Here is a 23834-nt window from a genome sequence, read left to right as displayed (position 1 = left end):
AGGAGGCAGAGGTTGCAGTGAGCCGAGATCATGCCATTGTACTCCAGCCTGGGCGACAAGAGTGAAATGAAAAATAAAAATAAAAAAAAGGTCTGTTGCAACTTCTGCAAGATTTAGTTGTATTTCTGGTGGAAGGATCCTGCAAAATATCTAGCCTGTCACATGACTAGAAACAGTACAGTTTCACCTGCAACCCAGTACAATCATGCTCCTTCCCTCTGGCAAACTTTCTCTTCCCTTAGTTTCTGAGAAACTATTTTATTCTGATCCTCTCTTCTCTCCCTAAGACACCTGTTTTTGCACTAACTCTTGAAACTCTGGTGTTCTCAAGGTTCTTTCATTGACCCTATTCTCTTCTCACTTAACTCACTGTACTCTGAAGTGCTTATCCATTAACTAGTAAATATATGCTTAGACAGATGACTCTTTAACAACACAGGTTTGAACTGCACGGGTCCCACTTATACGTGGATTTTTCAATAAACACATTTTCAAAATTTTAGGAGATTTACAACAATTTGAAAAAACTCACAGATGAACCATGTAGTCTAAAACTATTTAAAAAGTTGAGAAAATTAGGTATGTCATGAACACATAAAAACTATGTAGACACTAGTCTATTTTCTCATTTACTACCATTAAATATAAACAAACCTATTTTAAAAAGTTAAAATTTATCAAAACTTATGCACACAAAGACATACGTGCAGCCATCCACAGTTGAGAGTAATGTAAATCATAAAAATTCAGTATTAAATCATAACTGCATAAAATTCACTACTGTACATACTGTACTGTAATAATTTTGTAGCCATCTCCTGTTGCTACTGCAGTGAGCTCAAGCATTGTGATACCCACTTAAAACACCCTGTGATGCTAATTATCTCTATGTAAGCAGTTCATCTCTCCAGAAAATTGCATATGTCAGTAAAAAGTGATCTCTTGTGGTTCTCGTATTTTTCAGGTTTAGTGCAATATTGTAAACCTTAAGTAAACAACATGGGACCCACACAAAGTGCCACTAGTGATGTTAGAAGTGCCCCAAAGGAGCAACAAAAAGTCATGACATTACCAAAAAAAGTTGGACTACTTGATATGTATCACAGACTGAGGTGTCCAGCTGCAGGTGCCCACCATTTCAAATGGTTCATTTTGTAAAAAGTGACATAAACTTATGGTATTGATAAATGCAGCACCACCAAGCCCAGCTAATTTTTTTTGTATTTTTGGTAGAGGTGGGGTTTTGCCATGTTGCCCAGACTAGTTTCAAACTCCTGGGCTCAGGCGATCCACCTGCCTCGGCCTCCTAAAATGCTGGCACTACAGGCGTGAGCTACCACGCCTGGCCAACTGTGCTATTTCAAATACCAAAATACAGGCCGGGTGCAGTGGTTCATGCCTGTAATCCCAACATGTTGGGAGGCCAAGGTGGGAGGATCACTAGAACCCAGGAGTTCGAGACCAGCCTGGGCAACATAGTGAGATCCCCCTACCATCTCAAAAAAAGTAAAATAAATAAATAAATAAAAATAAATAAGAACCAAAATATAGTATTTTTGTTGGTATAATACAAAATCGGCTTTATTTATCTTTCTTATCTTAATGTCTTCTATCTAATCATACAGCACACCCCTCTCACTTTTCAATACAAACTATACCCTACTTACCTACGATTTATTACTCAACTCAGGAAACTCCCCTAATTCATTCCCCTCTACACTTGTCACCACCTACTTAAAAGTTTGAGAATATGCACCCAAGGGGGAAAGAAAACCCTCCATAATAAAGGACTTCTCTTTGGGGAAAGAAAGAATTCAGACTTCTATTAGGGCATCTTAGCCAAGTTGGCCAAGAGAAAAATTAAAAGTTCAGCAATTCTGAACCACTAAACAGAGACAGTTCTGAAAGCACTACTCGAGAGAGTTAAGCATGGCAAGACGATACTGAAGTCCAACCTAACCAGCTACATGACACATGACAACACTAAGGGTACCTCTAGCAAAAAGACCAAAGTCAAAGGACATGGCAAAGCCAGTAGGAGCTAATGATTTGTATTATGATAACCCATACTTAATATTTATAGTTTAGTAAATTTATATTTTTATTTGATATCCTAGAATAATTCTTAAAATATTAAATATATTACCTATCTATTGACTTATTTAAAGGCAGGATCTTGCTTTGCTGCCCAGGCTAGAGTGCAGTGGCACAATCATGGCTCACTGCAGCCTTGATCTCCTGGGTTCAAGTAATTCTGTCTCAGCCTCCCATGTACTTGGGACTGCAGGCACACACCACCATGCCCAACTAATTTTTTTGGCGGGGGCGGGGGTTAGATATGGACTCTTACTATGTTGCCCCAGCTGATCTCAAACTCCCAGTCTCATGCAATTCTCCCACCTCAGCCTCCCAAAGTGCTGGGATTATAGGCATGAGCCACCGCATATCCAGCCACTTCACTGATTTAATTTCAGTTTTATGAATTTCAAAAGCTTTGAATAAAACCCAAATGTGTTAATACTAGTACTACAAAAAGTAATCTTGGTTCAGTGTTACAATCACTGTTTATTGTAGCTTTTATGTGTACATGTAATTACTTGTTTTAAGAGATGGGGTCTTGCTATGTCGCCCAGGCTGGAGTGCAGTGGCTATCCACAGCCAGAATCATCATGCCTTACGGCCTTTAACTCCTGGGCTGAGTGATCTTTCTGCCTTAGTCTCCCAACTAGCTGGGACTTCACACGCCACCACTACACTCAGCTAGTTACCTTCTTTTAAATATATTCCCCTACCACAACTCTTATGTCTTAAAAATCATGCCTTTTGGCTGGGTGCAGTGGCTCACGCCTGTAATCCCAGCACTTTGGGAGGCCAAGGCAGGTGGGTCACCTGAGGTCAGGAGTTCAAGATCAGCCTGGCCAACAGGGTGAAACCTGGTCTCTACTAAAAATACAAAAAAAAAAAAAAAAAAAAAAAAATTAGCCGGGCATGGTGGCAGGCACCTGTAATCCCAACTACTTGGAGGCTGAGGCAGAAGAATTGCTTGAACCCAGGAGGCAAAGGTTGCAGTGAGCAGAGATCATGCCATCGCACTCCAGCCTAGGCAACAAGAGCGAAACTCCATCTCAAATAATAATAATAATAATAATGCCTTTTATTCCTTCTCTTTGTCTTTTCCATTCTCACTTAGCTATGCATGTGTGCCTTCTGGTTATGACTCCTCTCTGATTCTTTCACACTTTTGCTTACATGTCAGATGTCTTCTTTCACCTGTTTCACATAGTTTTTGAAAAACTGTTTCGTCCATGAAGCCTTTCTTACTGTACACAAATATAAATTGGTACTCTCTGCTCTGCAACTAGGATTTTCCTAGAAACACTTACATTACCAAAGTTTTCCCTAAGCATGTTCCAGGAAACATTAATCACATGAGACGGCTAAAAAAGAAAGGGATTCCATGGTCAAATAAGTTTAGAAAATGTTGAATATTCTACCCACCCCCTCCAGAAACTCATGGGTCTTTTTATTAAGGGTACTAAAGTCCAGCAGCATGAAAGCAGGTTTAACTTTAATTTGGTAGTCCCTAAACTTTGACTGTGAAACCCTAAACTATCACCAGTTTTTGGGAAATTCCGTTGTACAAAGTACAAATTTGTACTGTTATTTTTGTTCACTACTATAGTATGGTATATTTTCTCCATATCTTATCACATTTGTCAGTTGATGCATATGTGCTACATATGGCAATCTGAGAAGCCTAAGAGGACAGAAGTGAATTCTTATCCTAGTTGATACTAAAAATAGTATGCATGTGTGGGGATATCCTATGAAACAATTTCAAAAGCTCTTCATTTTTCTATTATGAGGTTTTTTAAGTCTTCTTAAAGTGAAATTGATCATCCAAAAATATGTATCTTAATATAAAATTTTCTTCTGGAAATGTCTTAAATTTAAAATATTTATCAGAAGGCTAAGGTGGGAGGATAGCTTGAGCCCAGGAGTTTGAGGCCCGCCTGAGCAACACAGCAAGATCCTATTTCTTAAAAAAAAAATACATGAAAATATGATAATATTTGGTCTTTGTTGATCTAATGTAGATTTTTTTATACCCCTTGTTTCTATTATTTATTTTAAAAAATCCAGTGACACCAAGAATATTGATGTCCTTTTAAAATATCTTCTTTGGCCAGGCACGGTGGCTCACGCTTGTAATCCCAGCAAGTTGGGAGGCCGAGGCAGGTGGATAACCTGAGGTCAGGAGTTCAAGACCAGCCTGGCCAACATGGTAAAACCCCGTCTGTACTAAAAATACAAAAATTAGCTGGGCGTGGTGGTGCGCATCTGTAATCCCAGCTACTCGGCAGGCTGAGGCAGGAGAATCACTGGAAGCCGAGAGGTGGAGGTTGCAGTGAGCCAAGATCACGCCACTGCACTCTAGCTTAGGCAACAACAAGACCCGTCTCAAAAAAAAAAAAAAAATATATATATATATATATATATATATATTCTTTGAGGCCAGGTCTCATGGCTCACACCTGTAATCCTAGCACTTTGGGAGGTCAAGGCAAGAGGATAGCTTGAGTTGAAGAGTTCAAGACCAGCCTGTGCAACATAGCAAGACATCATCTCTAAAAAAGTTTTAATAGTCAGCTGGCCATGGTGGCCTGCACCTATAGTCCTAGCAACTCAGGAGGCTGAGATGGGAAAGATCACCTGAGTCCAGGAGGTCAAGGCTGCAGTTAGCCATGATTACACCACTGCACCCCAGTTTGGGTAACACAGTGAGACTCTGTTTCAAAAAATAAAAAATTAAAAATCCCAGCCAGGCACAGTGTCCCTCACTCCTGTAATCCTGGCATTTTTGGAGGCTGAGGTGGGCAGACTGCTTGAGCCCAGCAGTTCGAGACCAGCCTGGGCAACGTGGTGAAACCTTGTCTCATCTCTTATTCATTTATTTTTAAAAACTAGAAAGCTGTCTTGCTATGTTGACCAGGCTGGAGTTCAGTGGCTATTAACAGGCATGATCAGGGTGCACTGTGGCCTCAAACTCCTGGCCTTAAGTGATCTTCCCATTTCAGTCTCCCAAGTAGCTGGGACTACAGGCAAGTACCACCGCACTCAATAAGATGCAGGTGCAGTGGCTCACGCCTGTAATCCCAGCACTTTGGGTGACCGAGGCGGGCAAATCGCCTGAGGCGGGCAGACTGCCTGAGGTCAGGAGTTCAAGACCAACATGGCCAACATGATGAAACCCCGACTCTACTAAAAATACAAAAATTAACCAGGCATGGTGATGGGCGCCTGTAATCCCAGCTATTCAAGAGGATCACTTGAATCCAGGAGGCAGAGCCGAGATCGCCACTGCATTCCAGCCTGGGCGACAGAGCCAGACTCTGTCTCAAAACAAACAAACAAGCTATAAAAACATAAAACATTCTTAAGTTACCAACGAATTTCTGGAACCACAAGATGTTGCTATATGAACAGGTCCTTGAAAAAATCAAAATAGGAAAACAGTTTCCAAATTATATGTTCTTTTGCTATTCGCTAGTATTAATAAGAAAGGGCTTAAAAAAATCTATGTCCACTCCTTTAGATTATTAACCTTAACATTTCACATAGAGTATGCAGGATTAATTGGAAGAATTTAAAGCTTATGCAGACAGGCCTGCATAAAACATGCTATAATAACTGTATATCATAATTGCATTTTAAATGATGTTATCATTTGCTGAATTTTCTAAATGTCAGGTAGTTTGCAAAACACTTCATATGAAGCATCTTATTTAATTCCACCAACAATCATATAAGGTGAACTATACAATTATTATCTCTATTTAAAAGTTTTAAGAGGTTAGTAGCAACCATAACGTCTATTTGAGATCAAAGCCCATGTTCTTTACCAACTAACCACCATACAACAGTACAATACAGTATGTCTCCCTATATACATAAATCTAACAAAAAATTGTGTTCTATTGCAGCAGTTCTCATCGTGTGGTCTGGGGTCACACTTAAGAAAGATTCATTGGGCCGGGCGCAGTGGCTCAAGCCTGTAATCCCAGCACTTTGGGAGGCCAAGACGGGCGGATCACGAGGTCAGGAGATCGAGACCATCTTGGCTAACAGGGTGAAACCCCCGTCTCTACTAAAAAATACACAAAAACTAGCCGGGGGAGGTGGCGGGCGCCTGTAGTCCCAGCTACTCGGGAGGCTGAGGCAGGAGAATGGCGTAAACCCGGGAGGCGGAGCTTGCAGTGAGCTGAGATCAGGCCACTGCACTCCAGCCTGGGCGACAGAGCGAGACTCCGTCTCAAAAAAAAAAAAAAAGATTCATTGATTAAGCACTTTTATGTTTTTGGAGCCAGGGTCTTGCTGCTGTCCAGGCTGGAGTGCAGAGGCACAATCACAATTCAGTGTAGCCTCAACCTCTGAGGCTCAAGCAATTCTCCCACCTCAGGCTCCTGAGTAGCCAGGACTGAGTAGCCAGGTATGCGCCGCCACATCTACCTTTTTTTTTTTTTTTTTTTTGTAGGGATGGGGGTCTCACTATGTTGCCCAGGCTGGTCTCCAACTCCTGGGCTCAAGCAATCTTCCCACCTTGGCCTACCACAGTGCCGGGATTACAGGCATAAGCCAGCACACCCTGCCAATTAGAGCACTTTCTATGTTCCATGCCTTCTTCTAGGTGCTGAGGATGCAGTGGTGAACAAAACAAACGATCTATTGTTAGTGGTTTACATTCTTTTTGGGGGTGAGGGGGGCCATGTGTCTCAACAAATAAGCAAATAAATGAATAAACAAGGCAGTATCTTATAATGAGAAAAGCTATGAAGAAAATAAAGGCCAGGTGTGGTGGTTCACGCCTGTAATCTCAGCACTTTGGGAGGCCAAGACGGGCAGATCACAAGGTCAAGAGACAGAGACCATCCTGGTCAATATGGTGAGACCTTGTCTCTACTAAAAATACAAAAAAAATTAGCCAGATGTGGTAGAGAGCGCCTGTAATCCCAGCTACTCAGGAGTCTGAGGCAGGAGAATCGCTTGAACCCAGGAGGCGGAGGTTGCAGTGAGCCGAGATCACGCCATTGCAAACAAGACTCCGTCCCAAAAAAATAAAAATAAAATAAAATAGGGGCCGGGCGTGGTGGCTCATGCCTTAATCCCAGCACTTTGGGAGGCTGAGGCAGGCAGATCACCTGAGGTCAGAAGTTCAAGACCAGCCTGGCTAATATGGCGAAACTTGTCTCTACTAGAAAAATACAAAAATTAGCTGGGCATGGTGGTGCATGCCTATAATCCCAGCTACTTCAGAGGCTGAGACAGGAGAACTGCTTGAACCCATGAGACAGGAGAATCACTTGAACCCAGGAGGAAAATAACAAACAAACAAACAAAAAATTAGGGTAATGTGATAAGAAAACGATGGGCTGGGGAAAGAGGTGGGCTCTTAGACAACCACCGTAAGGTCAACCTCCAAGGAGATGACACCTGAGCTGAGATCTGAAAGACAAGGATATCAAAGTAAATTTCTCAAATAGTTAAATTTATGTAGTTTGAAGGTTTATCCTTTATTCTGAGAAAATGTCCTTCTAACACTTTTGGAATTGAAGTGTAACCTCTTTAATAAAGTGATAGTTTATAAAATGGTAGGTAGTGATGCTATAAGTGTAGTATATTTTTACGCCCATTCTTGGCAAAATAAAAAGCTAACAAACTTACAATCTCACAAATTAAAAATAAAAATTAACGGGTTGATAAAACAAAGCCTAGAGACCATTGGGCAATATGCGATGTTAAGGTGAGAGACAATGGATATTTACATTGCAGATTACTGACAAAGGTCATTCTATATTTTGGTTTCAGGAACGCTTTATATTGCTAAAAATTACTGAGGACCTCAAAGAGTTTTGTTTATGTGGGTTATAGCTATGGCTATTTACTACATGAAATTAAACCTGGCTGGGCACAGTGGCTCACACCTGTAATCCCAATACTTAAGGAGGCCAAGGCGGGCGGATTACAAGGTCAAGAGATCGAGGCCATCCTGGCCACACATGGTGAAATCCCATCTCTACTAAAAATACAGGCGCGGTGGCTCACACCTGTAATCCCAGCACTTTGGGAGGCTGAGGTGGGCAGATCACCTGAGGTCGGGAGTTCGAGACCAGCCTGACCAACAGGGAGAAATTCCGTCTCTAGCAAAAATACAAAATTAGCTGGGCATGGTGGCATGTGCCTATAATCCCAGCTACTCAGGAGGCTGAGGCAGGTGAATCGCTTGAACCTAGGAGGCGGAAGTTGCAGTGAGCCGAGATCGCGCCACTGCACTCCAGCCTGGGTAACAAAAGCAAAATTCCATCTCAAAAAAATAAATAAATAAAAATAAAATAAATAGAAAGAAACTAAACCTAAGAATTTAAAAAATTCCATTAACTCATTAAAAACAATAAATCCATTACAATTAATAAATTATTTTTCTTTTTTTCTTTTTTTGAGATGGAGTCTTGCTCTGTCAACCAGGCTGGAGTGCAATGGCGTGATCTCGGCTCACTGCAACCTCTGCCTCCCAAGTTCAAGCAATTCTCCTGCCTCAGTCTCCCGAGCAGCTGGGATTATAGGTGCACGCCACCATGATGGTCTAATTTTTGTACTTTTTAGTAGAGACAGGGTTTCACCATGTTGGCTAGGCTGGTCTCGAACTCCTCACCTTGTGATCCGCCTCCTTGGGCCTCCCAAAGTACTGGGATTACAGGCATGAGCCAACTCGCTGGCTGTTTTTTTTTTTTAAATGAAGTCTCACTCTGATGCCCAGGCTGATGTGCAGTGGCACCATCTTGGCTCACTGCAACTTCCACCTCTGGGTCCAAGTGATTCTCCTGCCTCAGCCTCCCAAGTAGTTGGGATTACAGGCGTGCGCCACTATGCCTGGCTAATTTTTGTAGTTTTAATACAGACGGGGTTTCTCCATGTTGGCCAGGCTGGTCTCGAACTCCTGACCTCAAGTGATCCACCCACCTTGGCCTCTCAAGTTGCTGGGATTACAGGGAGCCACCCTGTCTAGCCAATACATTATTTCTTAATTAAAAATAACTATATTTTGTAAAACAAATATTTAGTGGGAGTAAATTGCTTTACATTTTTGCAAATCTGTTTAATGGTCTGGCTTAAAAGGAGAGAAGTGGGTTCTCCTACTTGCTTCTATATGAGAATGGAGAGGTGCAACACTGTTTGGGAACTTTTATCCTGTACATACCACACTGTCCATGGAACACTATAAAATACCAATACACTTTTAAAGAAGCAGGAAGCTGTCTACCGTAAAGGTAAAGTGTAAGCCTTGGAGTCAAGAATGGCTAAGTTTGCAACCTGGCTCAATATATTGTTCATTAGTTGTATACCTTGAACAAGTTATTTTAACCTCACTGAGCCCTCAAGTACTTAATTTATTATCATTTATAGGGTTTATTATTTTACCTGTCACCAATGTAATTTACATATACATCACTAATAGATTTACTCAGTAATAATATATTAACTAATGAATTGTCATATTAAATGCAATCACATAAGAACTCAGTAAATGTTATTTTCTTACTAAACTATTAGTGTTATGTTTATAAAATTAACTACATTAATGACTGGAAATTTAAGAACATTATTAAGTAGTAATAACATTCTTGTAAGTAACTTGGGCTCTGAATCCACTGTATTTCTTTTCTTTCTCCCACTTACCTTCACCTTCTGTTTATATAAAACAAAAAGAAAATTAAAATTATGCTTAACCACCCTGAAACCAGGCATGGTTTCCTTTTCCTACGCTATAAATGTTCTGACAATTTCCCCAAAAAATCAATTTACTTATCTAGATGAGACTCAATTTATAAATTTTTAATAAATTTATAAATTCATCTGTTACACATTTATCTTTTATAAATTCATATTTTTTATGTACAAATTCCTATTTTGCAGAGCTGACATCAAGATTATAGGTAATACATGTTTGATAGCTAGTGAGGATCCTCAGTAAACAATAAGGATCCGGCAATACAACCAAAGTGATACCTATTCTAAACTGTTAAAGCGTATAAAACTCATATTATCATACTTCCCAGAACCAGTTATATTTGTTCAATTCCTATCTTAGTTACTAAATGTTAAGTTCCTTATAATTCCATCTCTTTCACTACCCAGTACAGGGGTTTACATAGAGGAAGCACTCAATATTTCTTTTTTTTTTCCTTCTCTTTTTTTTTTTGAGACAGAGTCTCGCTCTGTTGCCAGGATGGAGCATAGCGGCGCAATCTCGGCTCACTTCAACTGCCGCCTCCTGGGTTCAAACAATTCTCCTGCCTCAGCCTCCTGAGTAGCTGGGACTACAGGCACATGCCACCACACTCAGCTAATTTTTGTATTTTTAGTACAGACAGAGTTTCACCATGTTGGCCAGGCTGGTCTCAAACTCCTGACGTCAGATGATCTGCCCACCTTGGCCTTCCAAAGTGCTGGGATTACAGGCATGAGCCACTGCGCCCAGCCAGCACTCAATATTTCTAAGTTCATTTTCTCATTCTGTATCTTTAGGTATAACATATTATAAGAGAATTTTAATCTTTCAAGTAATACTGCCTCCTAGACACAAAGATCATCATTTTAAAAGACTGTATCATGCTACACTCTAAAACTATGATGATAGTAAAGGAACACAAAAACAGCTCAGGATCCATTCTAGGTTTTTTAAAACAAAAAATGTTAAGTTATAATTCCAAACATTAAAAGATCCTTTTTTCCTTTCACAGTGCAACTTTTACTAAAGGGTAATAAAGAATCACCCTACCTCTCTGCTAATGGATTCCAAAGAACCAGAAAGTGCAAGTAAGTGAAATTAATTATAAGAGAAAGAAGTGAAGAAAGAGAGATGAGGGAGAGATCAAGGCCTCAATCAAACACTAGTAAAATTTAAACCCAGCAAACCAAACATTTCATTTCTTTCATCAAAGAGCCTCTATTTCAATATTTCTCTAAAAACAAGAGAATAAGAATGAAGCATTTTTCAAAATTATCTCAGCCAGAAAAGCTTTAATATTTCAAAGCGCAGATGGAATTGTTGCCTTTTCTCAAAGGGAATAACTAGGTTCTACTACTTTCTCCCTAGGACGTACATTCCTCCAGTGTTCTATAATTAATATCTGTGGGGGCAGTGGAATTTGAAATCACTACAAAACACAACTACTTTTTGTTTCCTTGACAAATAGATGAGAAAGTCAGTCAAGCTGGTTTGTAAATTGTTCCGTTCTTGGGTAATTTTTATTAGGGTCTCTGAGTTCCTTCAACAAATTAAACCTCATATATCCTTACTTCTCAGTTGAAATTTTAAAACAACTGACCAAAATCTCCCCTTCTGACTTTTAAAAGCACTGCTATAAAACAATAAACACTTGGAAAAAGTGGGAGGAAAAAAGAGAATATAACTGACAAAAAAAGCCTAGGTGGAAGACAGAATTTTGATGCAACTATTATTTATTAGTTTACGAAAGGCAGGAAGCCAAATCATTAAGAGTAAAATCATTCAACCCAAGGAAGCTGATAACAACAACAAAAAAGAATAAAATCAGTAAGCCCCTACTCCCTAAAAAATTACGCACATACATACACTCATCCCTCCTCTACAGACAAAACTAACATTAAAGTAATTCTGGGATGGCCTGTGGGGGCAAATTTTAATATGTGTTTTTCCATTGCCATTGTAATTTTCAAGATACCTCCATGCCACAGAACCATGTGAAGTTTGTCAGTAGTGTTTCACACTTTGAGTTACGGGAATGTTTATTTGCTGCAAAATTTACCCTTTAGCTTACTATGGAATTTGGTACAGCAAAATTATGTTTTACATATTGCTTCAAACCCACCTAAGGCCGTGGATGAAATCACCCTTTTGCTGTGAGAGACAAAGCAGCTGAAAGGAAGAAGATAACAACGGTTTGGAAAGTCTCACAATACAGACAAAAAGGCTTAATATATACCATTACAGTAATTATAACTTATAATTAAGACAGTTCCATGTTTTGAAACATTGCCAGAAACCTGGAAAAATACCACCTATAACTCTATGAACCTAGAGCAATGGAATGAAAAAAAAAAAAGGTGACTTAGGCATCTAAAGGGGAGGGAGAGGATGGATAATAATGCAATTATAACAGAGCTCCTGCTCAATGAATCCAGAAATGCCATTAAGCCTAAACCAAGAGTAAAAATATGCAAGAGACCAAAATAGATTTATTATTTCTTTGGGGGGGCTGAAACAAAGTTTACCTTGAACCTCAAAAAAGAACCTAAGTCAATAACACACTAGACTAACTAAGTAGAAAGAGTCATCTAAAATACTAGAATGCCCCAACGGCCTTCTGAGAATAGAGGAATAAACAAACTTAAAGTGCTTTTCCTATATTCTTATTTGACAATCAACAAAGACTTCTTTGACCAAATGTATGAGGGATTTCCCCACACACACCAAGCAAGCGATTCTGCAATGAACACCAGCTAGATGCCCTCCAATTCAATTCTGACACTGGAAGAGAGCATCAGATCCCACAGACTGAGTGCTCAATCTCACAAGACTGCCCCCCACTTCTCATGCCAAGCACAAATCTCAGGTTGTTTTAACATTTGCTCTGACCCAACCACCATAAATCGGGGTTCACACAACCCCCTTCTTGGATTCCATTAATTTGCTTGAGCAGGTCACAGAACTCAGGGAAACACATTTACGGGTTGATTATAAAGGACATAACAAAGGACACCAATGAACACCAGATGAAGAGATGGAGGGGGCAAAGTAGGGCTGAGAGTGCAGAGCTTCCACGTTCAATCTGGGCATGCCAACCTCCAGGAACCTCCATATGTTCGGTTGTCCAGAAGCTTCCTGAAACCGGTCCTCTTGGATTTTTATGGAAGTTTCGTTATGAAGGCATAATTGATCATTGGTCACTGGTGTTCAGTTTACGCCTTCAGCCCTTTTCCCCTCCCCAGAGGTTAGAGGGTAGGGCAGAAAGTCACAACCTCTAGTCCTGCCTTATTCTTTCTAGTGACCAGCCCCTATCCTTAGGCTACCCAGGGGATGCTAACCATCAGTCAACTCATTAGCATACAAAATGACACTTATCACTTTGAAGACCCAAGGATTTTTTTGGAGTAGTATGCCAGGAAATGGGATAGAGACCAAATATAGATTTCACAATACCATAGCCTTCTCTCTGGACCTCTTCTCTATCTGTACTTGCCACTCTATCTTACTAGACTTACTTCCCTATCTACACTCTCTCTCTAGTTGATCTCTTCCAGCTTCCTGGCTCTAAAAACAATCCATATACTAGACACCCTATGGTGACTGCTGAACAACTCTATGAATATACTAAAACAATTGAATTGTACACTTTAAATGAGTATTTTTTTGTGAATTATATCTTTAAAAAGATTTCTTAAAATAGACATCCCAAACCTAACACATCCAAAACTAAATTTCTCATCTCCTTCCCAAAATCTGCTCCACTCACAGCCTTCCCCATATCAATAAATGTAACTCTTATCTTTCTAGTTGCTCAGGCAAAAAAAAAGTCATTCTTGATTATTCTCCTCTCTCATCCCACATTTAATCCATCTAGAAATCTGGTTGGGCCTACTTTCAAAATAGATCTAGAATTAAATTACTTTTCGGCCGGGCGCGGTGGCTCAAGCCTGTAATCCCAGCACTTTGGGAGGCCGAGAGCGGCGGATCACAAGGTCAGGAGATCGAGACCATCCTGGCTAACACGGTGAAACCCCATCTCTACTAAAAAATACAAAAAACTAGCCGGGCGAGGTGGTGGGCGCCTGTAGTCCCAGCTACTCAGGAGGCTGAGGCAGGAGAATGGTGTAAACCCGGGAGGCAGAGCTTGCAGTGAGCTGAGATCCCGCCACTGCACTCCAGCCTGGGCCACAGAGCAAGACTCCGTCTCAATAAATAAATAAATAAATAAATAAATAAATAAATAAATAAATAAATAAATAAATAAAATAAAAATTAAAAAAAAATAGAATTAAATTACTTTTCACTTCCACTGGCCATAACCTGGTCCAAGCCATCAATATTTTACACTGGATTACAACAGCCTGGGAGGCTGAGGCGGGGGGATCACCCAAGGTCAGGAGTTCGAGACCAGCGTGACCAATATGATGAAACCCTGTCTCTACTAAAAATACAAAAATTAGCTGGGCATGGTGGCATGCACCTGTAATCCCAGCTACTCGGGAGGCTGAGACAGGAGAATTGCTTGAATCTGGGAAGCAGAGGTTGCAGTGAGCTGAGACGGTGCCATTGCACTCCAGCCTGAGCAACAGGAGCAAAACTCCGTCTCAATAAAAAAATAAATAAATAAATAAAAGAGTTCATCTCCTTCTGCTTAAATGGCTTGCCATCTCACTCTGAATAAAAACCGAAGTCTTTACAATGCCTATAAAACCCTTGGTGAATCCCATTTCTCCCCTCCCCAACACCACCCACCATAATCTCTTTGAACTCATCCACTAATCTTCATTTTAACTACTCCTTTCTAGCCACAGAAGCTTTCTTGCTGCTCCCAAAACTCACCAGGTACACTCTAACCTCAGGACTTTTGTTTTTTCTGTTCACTTAGTCTTGAACATTCCCACTTCATATCCTCATGTCTATATTGCTTAATATCATACCTCCCTACTCAAATGTCACCTTCTCAGTGAGGCCTTCCCTTACCATTTAATGTAAAACTGCAAACCCTTCTGTTTCCCGCTTCCCTGCTTTCTATCTCTCTGGAGCATTTATCACCTTCTATTATGTTTAATATTTTACTTATTTGTTTATTGTCTGTCTCCCCTTACTAGAGTATACGCTGTCTTTGTGTGTGTGTGTGTGTGTGTGTGTGTGTGTGTGTGTTTCTTTTTTGAGACACAGTCTCACTCTGTTGCCCAGGCTGGCATGATCATGGCTCAATGCAACCTCCGCCTCCCGGGTTCAAGCAATTCTCCTCCCTCAGCCTCCTGAGTAGGTGGGACCACAGGTGTGTGCCACCAAGCCCGGCTAAATTTTAAGCTCTGTGAAGGCAAAAATTTTTGTTCATTTCGTTCTCCCGCTGTATGGGGTGCCTAAACAGTGCTGGCACAGTAGGTGTTTGCTAAATACTGAAAAAACTGAATGTAAGCTAGGGATTTATAAACAAATTTCATCTTATAACTCAAAGTTAGGGTCTGTATCTACCCACCTGTATTACTAATTTGTTTATGTATCATATGTGATCAAAAAGCTGTATGCCTATGGCAATACTGTTACACTCTACATGTCATCAATCTAAATGAACCTCATATTTAGAAAGGTTTTTACCTAGATGATAGCTTCAATAATTATGTTCCATTTGTTTTCCCTTTTTTAATCAAAAACATAAATGCCTATCAGAACTTCAAATCACTAAGAGAGAGTTTTGCCACAGAGGGGAAAAAAACAAGAAACACAAGAATTTAAAATCTTGATATTCTAATTAATCTATATAGTCTAAATCTTGAATAAATAAGGAAGCTATCAAAATTTTCTTGCACTGTAGAAAATATTTTATGAACAGGAAAGGCTGTGTAGGATGGTGGGTAAGAGCGTACACCGTAGATTAAGAATGCCTGGGTTTGAATTCTGTCTCCATCTCCACCATCTATTAGCTCTGTAACCATGAGCAAGTTACTTAACCTCTTGGTGCCTGTTTTCTAATCTGCAAAATGGAGATGATAATAATACCTACTTAAAAGAATTGTGAGAACTGAATGAATTAGTATGTGTAAAATGCTTAGAACAGTGCCTGGCATATAGTAAGCACTTAACAAAAGTTAAGCTATAAAATTATTACCAGCTTCATGACCCATCTAAGGATCTTGATATCCAAACTGAGAAACCATTGGCATAGATTAACTGTGCTTTGTAAATTCTCTGCAAAAAAAAAAAAAAAAAAAAATCCTGTATGAAGATTTTTTTTTCTAGTCCACATTTATATGTTTCATTTGCAAAAAACATACCAGCTTGCATTGAAATTTACTTCAAAGTACTAAGGGAGAGGAGGTAAAGTGAAGGAGATAGGTAAAAAAAGACTGTTACGTGATAACTACTGAAGTGGGGAGATCAGTAGAAAGGTGGTGTGTCATTACCCTTCTGTTTTTATACATATTTAAAGTTTCTATGAAAAACAGCTAAGAAGAGTGCGGTGGCTCATGCCTGCAATCCTAGCACTTTGGGAAGCCAAGGAGGGTGGGCTGCTTGAGCTTAGGAGGTTGAGAGCAGACTGGCAAACATGGCAAAACCCCCTCTCTACAAAAAATACAAAAAATTAGCTAGGTGTGGTGTGTGCACCTGTAATCCCAACTACTTGGGAGGCTGAGACAGGAGAATCACTTGAACCCAGGAGGTGGAGGTTGCAGTGAGTCCAGATCGCGCCACCGCATTCCAGCCTGGGCAATAGAACAAGAATATGTCTCAAAAAAAAAAAAAAAAAAGACAAAATGGATGTCATGAACACAATATTTTCCATTTTGTCCTACTAGTTCTTCAAAGCATATGCTAATTTACTAGAAAGGCTGGTCCAATTCGTCTCTTACAAACTGGGAATGTAATTTCCAACACTGTGCCAAGGTGCCCAAAACAAAATTCTGATGTAATTATTTTTAATACTCTGGATCTTAAAACTTTATCTGCATAACTATCATCATCATAAATAATAAATAATTTGAATGTTTTCTATGTGCTAGGGCCCAATGATTAAATACATGCATTATCTTCTTAAATCTAGCCAAAAACCCTGAGAGATCATATGATTCCTCTACAAGTAGACAGAATTATCTCTACTTGTAGATTGCAGAATTTTCATCTACAGGTACAGAACTACTATGAGAAACAGAGGCTCACAGTTTAAGTACTTTGGAAAGTGTCATGCAGTATTAAGTGACTGGAGTTAACATGTTAAAACAGGCCTAACTCTTTTATACTTTTCCATATTGATTCACATTTTACATTAAAAATGGGAAAGAAGGGCTGGGCCTGGTGGTTCATGCCTGTAATCCTACCACTTTGGGAGGCCAAAGCAGGCAGACAGCTTGAGCCCAAGAGTTCAGCCTGGGCAACATGGCAATACCTCGTCTCTACAAAACACATAAAAATCTGGCTGGGCGTGGTGGCTCACGCCTGTAATCCCAGCACTTTGGGAGGCTGAGGTGGGCGGATCACTTGAAGTCAGGAGTTTGAGACCAGTCTGGCCAACATGGTGAAACCCCGTCCCTACTAAAAAATACAAAAAGTATCTGGGTGTGGTGGCATGTGCCTGTAATCCCAGCTACTCAGGAAGCTGAGGCATGAAAATCACTTGAGCCCAGGAGATGGAGGTTGCAGTGAGTGGAGATCATGCCACTGCACTCCAGCCTGGGCAACAGAGCCAGACTCAGTCCCTCCCCCACCTCCCCACAGAAAAGAAAGAAAGAAGTATAGAAATGATACTTTGGGTAAATTGCACATCAAATCCATACCTCCAACTACTGTACCTGTAATTTCTTTCACTAAATTATAAATGCTTCCTTCTGATAAACAGAAATTAAAGCAATTCTGTTCCTTAAGTTCTTGATTAGCTATTTCACAACATTATGTTGGCAAATATTTACTGATTGCTAACTGTATGCCAGCACTATTCTAGTTGTTTGGGGACAGGGCAGCAAACAAGACAGCCCTGTCATCTAGTGGAGGGAAGCCAGACAATAAACGTGTAACAAACAAGGTAATATATACTGAAAATAAGCAATTGAAGGCACTACTTGAAATAAGGTGAGGCCAGGTGCAGTGGCTCACGCCTGTAATTCCAGCACTTTGGGAGGCTGAGGCGGGTAGATCACCTGAGATCAGGAGTCCAAGACCACCCTGGCCAACATGGTGAAACCCTGTCTCTACAAAAAATACAAAAATTAGCCAGGCACCGGGTACGGCGGCTCACACCTGTAATCCCAGCACTTTGGGAGGCTGAGGCAGGTGGACTACCTGAGGTCCGGGGTTCAAGACCAGCCTGGTCAACATGGTGAAACCCCGCCTCTACTAAAAATACAAAAATTAGCTGGGCATGGTGGCGCATGCCTGTAATTCCAGCTACTTGGGAGGCTGAGGCAGGAGAATCACTTGAACCCGGGAGGCGAAGGCTGCAGGGAGCCGAGATCATGCCACTACACTCTAGCCTGGGTGACAAGAGTGAAACTCTGTCTCAAAAAAAAAAAAAAAAATTAGCTGGGCTTAGTGGTGCATGCCTGCAATCCCAGCTACTCAGGAGGCTGAGGCAAGAGAATCGCTGGAACCTGGGAGGAAGAGGTTGCAGTAAGCTGAGATCATGCCACTGCACTCCAGACTGGATGACAAAGTGAGACTTTGTCTCAAAAAAATTAAATTAAATTAAATTAAATTAAAACAAACAGATACATGTAACTTAAAAAATCTATTAAGACTCCATCTCAAAAAAAAAGAAGGTGATCAAAGAAGGTCTTTCTGAGGAGGTAATATTTGAGCTTTGATCTAAACAATGAGAATGAGGCAGGATGTGAAGAAGCCCGAGGTAGGCAGAGCATATTGTATAGGACTTATAGATCAATGTAAAAGAAATTCAGATTTCACGTTGTTGCAATGAGATATCACTGCAAGGTTTTAAAGCAGAGGAATGACATTTGTTTATGCTACAGAAAGATCACTTTAGAAAATGATGGTCTGAGGTCGGGAGTTCGAGACCACCCTGGCCAACATGGTGAAACCCTGTCTCTACTAAAAATACAAAAATTAGCTGGGCGTGGTGGCATGTGCCTGTAATCCCAGCTGCTCGGGAGGCTGAGGCAGGAGAACTGCTTGAACCCTGGAGGTGGAGGTTGCAATGAGCTGAGATAGTGCCATTGCACTCCAGTCTGGGCAACAAAAGCAAAAAAACTCTGTCTCAAAAAAAAAAAAAAAAAAAAAAAAAAAGATGGTAATGAATGCTGAATGCTATAGTCAAGCAAATTAAAAGAACTCATCATCTATGCAACATATACTCAGGTAGCCTATTTCTCTAAATTACTTCCTTTAATACAAACAAAAGTCTCATTACACATTATGAAATAAAGGATAGGCCAGGCACAGTGGCTCACGCCTGTAATCCCAGCACTTTGGGAGGCTGAGGTGGGCAGATCAAGAGGTCAGGAGTTCGAGACCAGCCTGACTAACATGGTGAAACCTCGTCTCTACTAAAAATACAAAAATTAGCGGGGCTTAGTGATGTGCGCCAGTAATCCCAGCTACTCAGGGGGCTGAGGCAGGAGAATCACAGGAACCCGGGAGGCAGAGGTTGCAGTGAGCCGATATCATGCATTCCAGCCTGGGTGACAGAGTGAGAGTCCATCTCAAAAAAAAAAAAAGGAAAGAAAAGAAAAGAAGGATAAAATAGCCGGGCGCGGTGGCTCACGCCTGTAATCCCAGCATTTTGGGAGGCTGAGGCGGGTGGATCATCTGAGGTTGGGAGATCGAAACCAGCCTGATCAACATGGTGAAACCTCATCCCTACTAAAAAAAAAAATACAAAAATTAGCCGTGTGTGGTGGCCGGCACCTGTAGTCCCAGCTACACAGTAGGCTGAGGCAGGAGAATTGCTTGAACCTGGGAAGCGGAGGTTGCAGTGGGCTGAGATCACGCCACTGCACTCTAGCCTGGGTGACAGAGAGAGACTCCGTCTCAAAAAAAAAAAAAAGGATAAAATAAAAATATATCTGGAACATATCCTCAGGTAGCCTATTTCTCTAAATTATTTTCTTTTATATGAACAAAAGTCTAATTACACATTATGAAAAAGGATAAAATAAAAATATCTCTGGAATCTAACAGTTACTTAAACTTATACTGAGGTCTAAATATAAATATGTTACTAAATAATGGATGTCAGAAGAAAAAAGATAAGTGGCATCAGGAAAATGGACAGAAAGGCTGGGAATGACAAAGATACCTACTTCACAATTTTTCCTAAAGCTGACTTAGAAACCAAACTCAAACTAAACTAAGTATAACTGTAAAGAAATAAGAACTTAAATGAAAACAAGGCCCATGCATAAACTGTTTTCATTGCGCCCCACACCATTCTGCTGAATATTTCTCTCAAAACACTTTATTTACAGTGAGATCAATGAAGTTCATTAAATGTAAATACAAAATGACTAAAATTACCCTTAATCATTTTAGAAAGTTAAATTCCATTCCACTAGAAAAACAACATCAATGTATGATGTTGTTTTAGCCAAAAGCACTTAACTATATAAACTATACACAATGCACTTCAACTGACACACTGCCCTCCTGGAGCATTCATTTTTTCACTCTTAAGATATCAACAAAGGAAATAAGCTCAGGCACAATAGCAACAACAGCTGAGGTAAAAAATTCTGGCTTCATTATATCTCATTATTGCTGACTAGAAAAAAAACTGTAATTGTCACTTGTGATCCCACACAGCAGAGACAGGACGGGGACCAACTTATTCTTGCAAATGATGTAACCATACAGTTAAAGCCCCAGAGCCCAAGGGTGAGGAAATGTAAAATGCTTGTATAGTTTAGTAAAAATGTTTTAAAATAGGGTGGAGAATAGGTTCTCTCACTCACATTAGAACTGCTTGCAATATATCACTGGTGTACCGAGTACATTAAACATTATTTTACAAAGTTAATGCTGAAGTCAAACCCTAACCCCACCATTTTACTGAGTAACCTTAAGCAACTTAATTTCTGAGTCTTAGTTTCCTCGTTTGTAAATCAGTGATTAAAAAATCTACTTCTCAGACGATTTTAAGGTACAATGAGATGGCTGGGCACATAGCAGATACTTAACATGTGAGTCTTCGATGATGACTGTTAGCATATTTGATGTTTTTGCACGTTATAATTTTATCTCTGGGCAAGAAAACTATTTGATCTGTTATTGGTAAACACAGGTAATTCTGTCTTGTATCTACTAATTTCTTTGCATTATTCAAAGAACCACAAAGCATCCCTCCCAAAACTTTAAACACAAATAGTTTGAAGCATGGGGCCTATAATTTTGCAAGCTTTATCTATCTGTTCTCTAAAAGGTAAACAAATCAAAACACTACAGGAGCAATGGCAGAAGTGGAATAAGGCAGAATAACTGGATGATGGGTCTCACTGGTGAAATGCCGCAGGCAGGAAGCCAAGAAAAATTCTAATAGATATATATGGAGTAAGAGTTAACCCTCTCTTCTCAGCAGGAAACAGTGACTTCTCCACACTTCCTCCTATAAGATTTGAAATCTTCTGCAAACAATCCATGCTTTAACAGAGCTCGTTTCTGTAGTAAAGCAGCAAAATGGAAAAATCTCCAGGATAAAGACAAAAAAGGCATAACTGGAGGAAAAGGTACTACATATTCAAAAAGCACATTTCCTTTTGTGATTACCCATGAGATCAACTCAATTGTGTAAAAACGTATTTCAGGTAATTAAAAAGTAACGGGGCCGGGCACGGGGGAGCTCACACCTGTAATCCCTGCACTTTGGGAGGCCGAGGCAGGTGGATCACCTGAGGTCGGGAGTTCGAGAACAGCCTAGCCAACATGAAACCCCATCTCTACTAAAAATACAAAAAATTAGCCGGACATGGTGGTGGGCGCCTGTAATCCCGGCTACTCATGAGGCTGAGACAGGAGAATCGCTTGAACCCGGGAGGCGGAGGTTGCAGTGAGCCGAGATCGCGCCACTGCACTCCAGACTGGGCGACAAGAGCAAAACTCCGTCTCAAAAAAAAAAAAAAGTAACTGGACACGCTTTATATTTTAAGGTATTAATGATGATACTGACTACAGTATCGCAGTTGTTTCTGGTCAGTATACAAGAAACCTGTATTTTATTGCAGCAAACACAGGTACAGGTAAAACCCGGTGGTGCCTCAGATATATGTAGAGCTCATGCTGCTCCTTAACATTCATCCAGGTAAGGCTCTCCTTACTACACAAGTTTTAGATACATTCATCCAGACAAGGCACTCCGTATTAAACATCACTGGATTTACTACTGCTTAAAACCACAGCTTGCCTACCATCAGGAAAGCCAGAAATCATTAACACGTCAAGGCCTGTAAGAAATAAACAGACGCTACAATTTCCGCGAAGGTTCGGAAAAATCAATACACCTTACAAGGTTCTGAAATATTAAAAATATATGTACGTAAATCTCTATGGATCTGGGCCCAACGGCCCAAGGTCACAACAATTCAATGGCTAAAAAACCCAAGAAATGAGTCTCCTGCAATTCAAGACAATCCTGGCTAGGAATGGAGTCTGGGTTTGGGAACACTGGGGTCAAACCTTTAATGTGAACAACCCCACTCAAATGCTGAGGCTCCGTGGGAAAACCCCAGGCGTTTCGGGCCACACTTCCTTCCATTTCCCCAGTCTTCCCTTCCCTAGTCACCCCCAACACTCACATCTCCGGAGCCACTTCATCCAGTGGTAGACGATAGTACTGTGGTGTTTTTTGTTCTCTATACACCAAGACGACAAGCCTTGAATGGATTCCATGGTGTTGGTTACCGACTGGAATTTTCGATCCAACGAGGACTCCAGAGCCCCTGCCGAAGAGGCCGACGAGGAGGAGGCCTTACTGCTGCCTCCGCCGCCGCCGGCCGCCATCTTCCCGGTTTGCACAAGCGCTGCTGCTCCTCTGGCGGCGGCGGCGGCGGCGGCGGCGGGAGCGGGCAAAACAATCACTGCGAGTGCGTGAAAGCCGTAGGTGGGGAGGGAGCCTAGGGGGTGGGGATGGTGCACGCGCTGGGCTCTTCTGGAGGTACGGACGGGAACACCAGCTGCTGGGCACGCTGGCAGCTCCTACACGCTGCAAGGAGGGGCTGCGGGTCTCGGAGGTTTTTATCAATATTGTTCAAGGGGTCGTGTTTAAACCAGTCAGTAATCACGGAAAAATTACGCAGAAAACAGGACCTGCACAACCTTTCAAACCGCCTGACGCCGAAACTAATGGTTTTATACTTTTCGGCTCTCAGTGCTAAGGCCCTTCCCCGCCCCTATCCCGACACTCCTGTGAGCCAGGTCGGGCGTTAATATCTTAAATTTAATACTACCCGACTGCCCCTTCAGTTGCAGAAATCTTTCTCTCCTTTAGACTGGCTAGCACAGAAAAGGTCCAAGGCTACCTAGTCAGGATTTTTTTTTGCAACGCAATAGCAGCAAAGGGGCAGCAACAGTATCGCGCAAGCGCCGCTTAGCCCCACCCCCCCATCCCTGCTTCCTTCTCAACCTTGAAAGCAGAGGGAGGCGTGATGGCGCGGCAACCTGACCAATCAGGAGTGCAGAACGAGAAGCGCGCGGGGGACCCCTGTCCCCCCCCCCCCCCCCCCCAGGGCCCAGGAGGCGCTACGATTATTTGTGCGCCTGCGCAGAAGATGAGCGTGTAGCTGGATGGAAGGAAAAACTAGGAGGGATGGGTGAGGAAGCTGGTCTAAGATTAGATGGCGGGGGGGGGGGTTTCCACCGCTCCGCCCCGCCTTTTGCTGCTTTTGGTCGCTCTCTTGGGTGTGTTCAGCTCACACAAGAGAGACAGAAAATTCCCACCACTGAGCCCACTGTTAGTCTTTGGCGGCTGCAGCCATCGCCCCCAACTCCTCGGGGAAGCAACGCGCGACAAAATGGCTGGCAGCCATCTTGCAGCACCACAAAAGATGCGCATGCGCCAGCTCCAGTGAGCCATTCACTACGCAGACTCCGAGACCAAACCGTA

General features: G+C 41.4%; 1 protein-coding gene across 4 annotated transcripts in view; it reads right to left on the bottom strand.

The window, feature by feature from the left end:
• Nucleotides 1-23338, bottom strand: part of RPRD2 (regulation of nuclear pre-mRNA domain containing 2) — a 118252-nt gene extending 94914 nt beyond the window's left edge. For 3 of the 4 annotated variants that reach the window (XM_023213589.3, XM_023213590.2, XM_023213592.2), the window contains exon 1: nucleotides 22528-23338. In XM_023213589.3, the coding sequence (XP_023069357.2) occupies nucleotides 22528-22732 (205 nt within the window). In that variant the 5' untranslated portion in view covers nucleotides 22733-23338. The remainder of the gene's footprint in view (nucleotides 1-22527) is intronic. The other variant, XM_023213591.3, reaches the window with a different exon arrangement.
• Between the last annotated feature and the right edge of the window lie 496 nt (nucleotides 23339-23834).

This window comes from Piliocolobus tephrosceles, chromosome 1 (genome assembly GCF_002776525.5).
Source record: "Piliocolobus tephrosceles isolate RC106 chromosome 1, ASM277652v3, whole genome shotgun sequence".
NCBI classification, from domain to species: Eukaryota; Metazoa; Chordata; class Mammalia; order Primates; family Cercopithecidae; genus Piliocolobus; species Piliocolobus tephrosceles.
The sequence above is the reverse complement of the archived record's forward strand: the minus strand, read 5'-3'. Positions and strand labels throughout refer to the sequence as shown.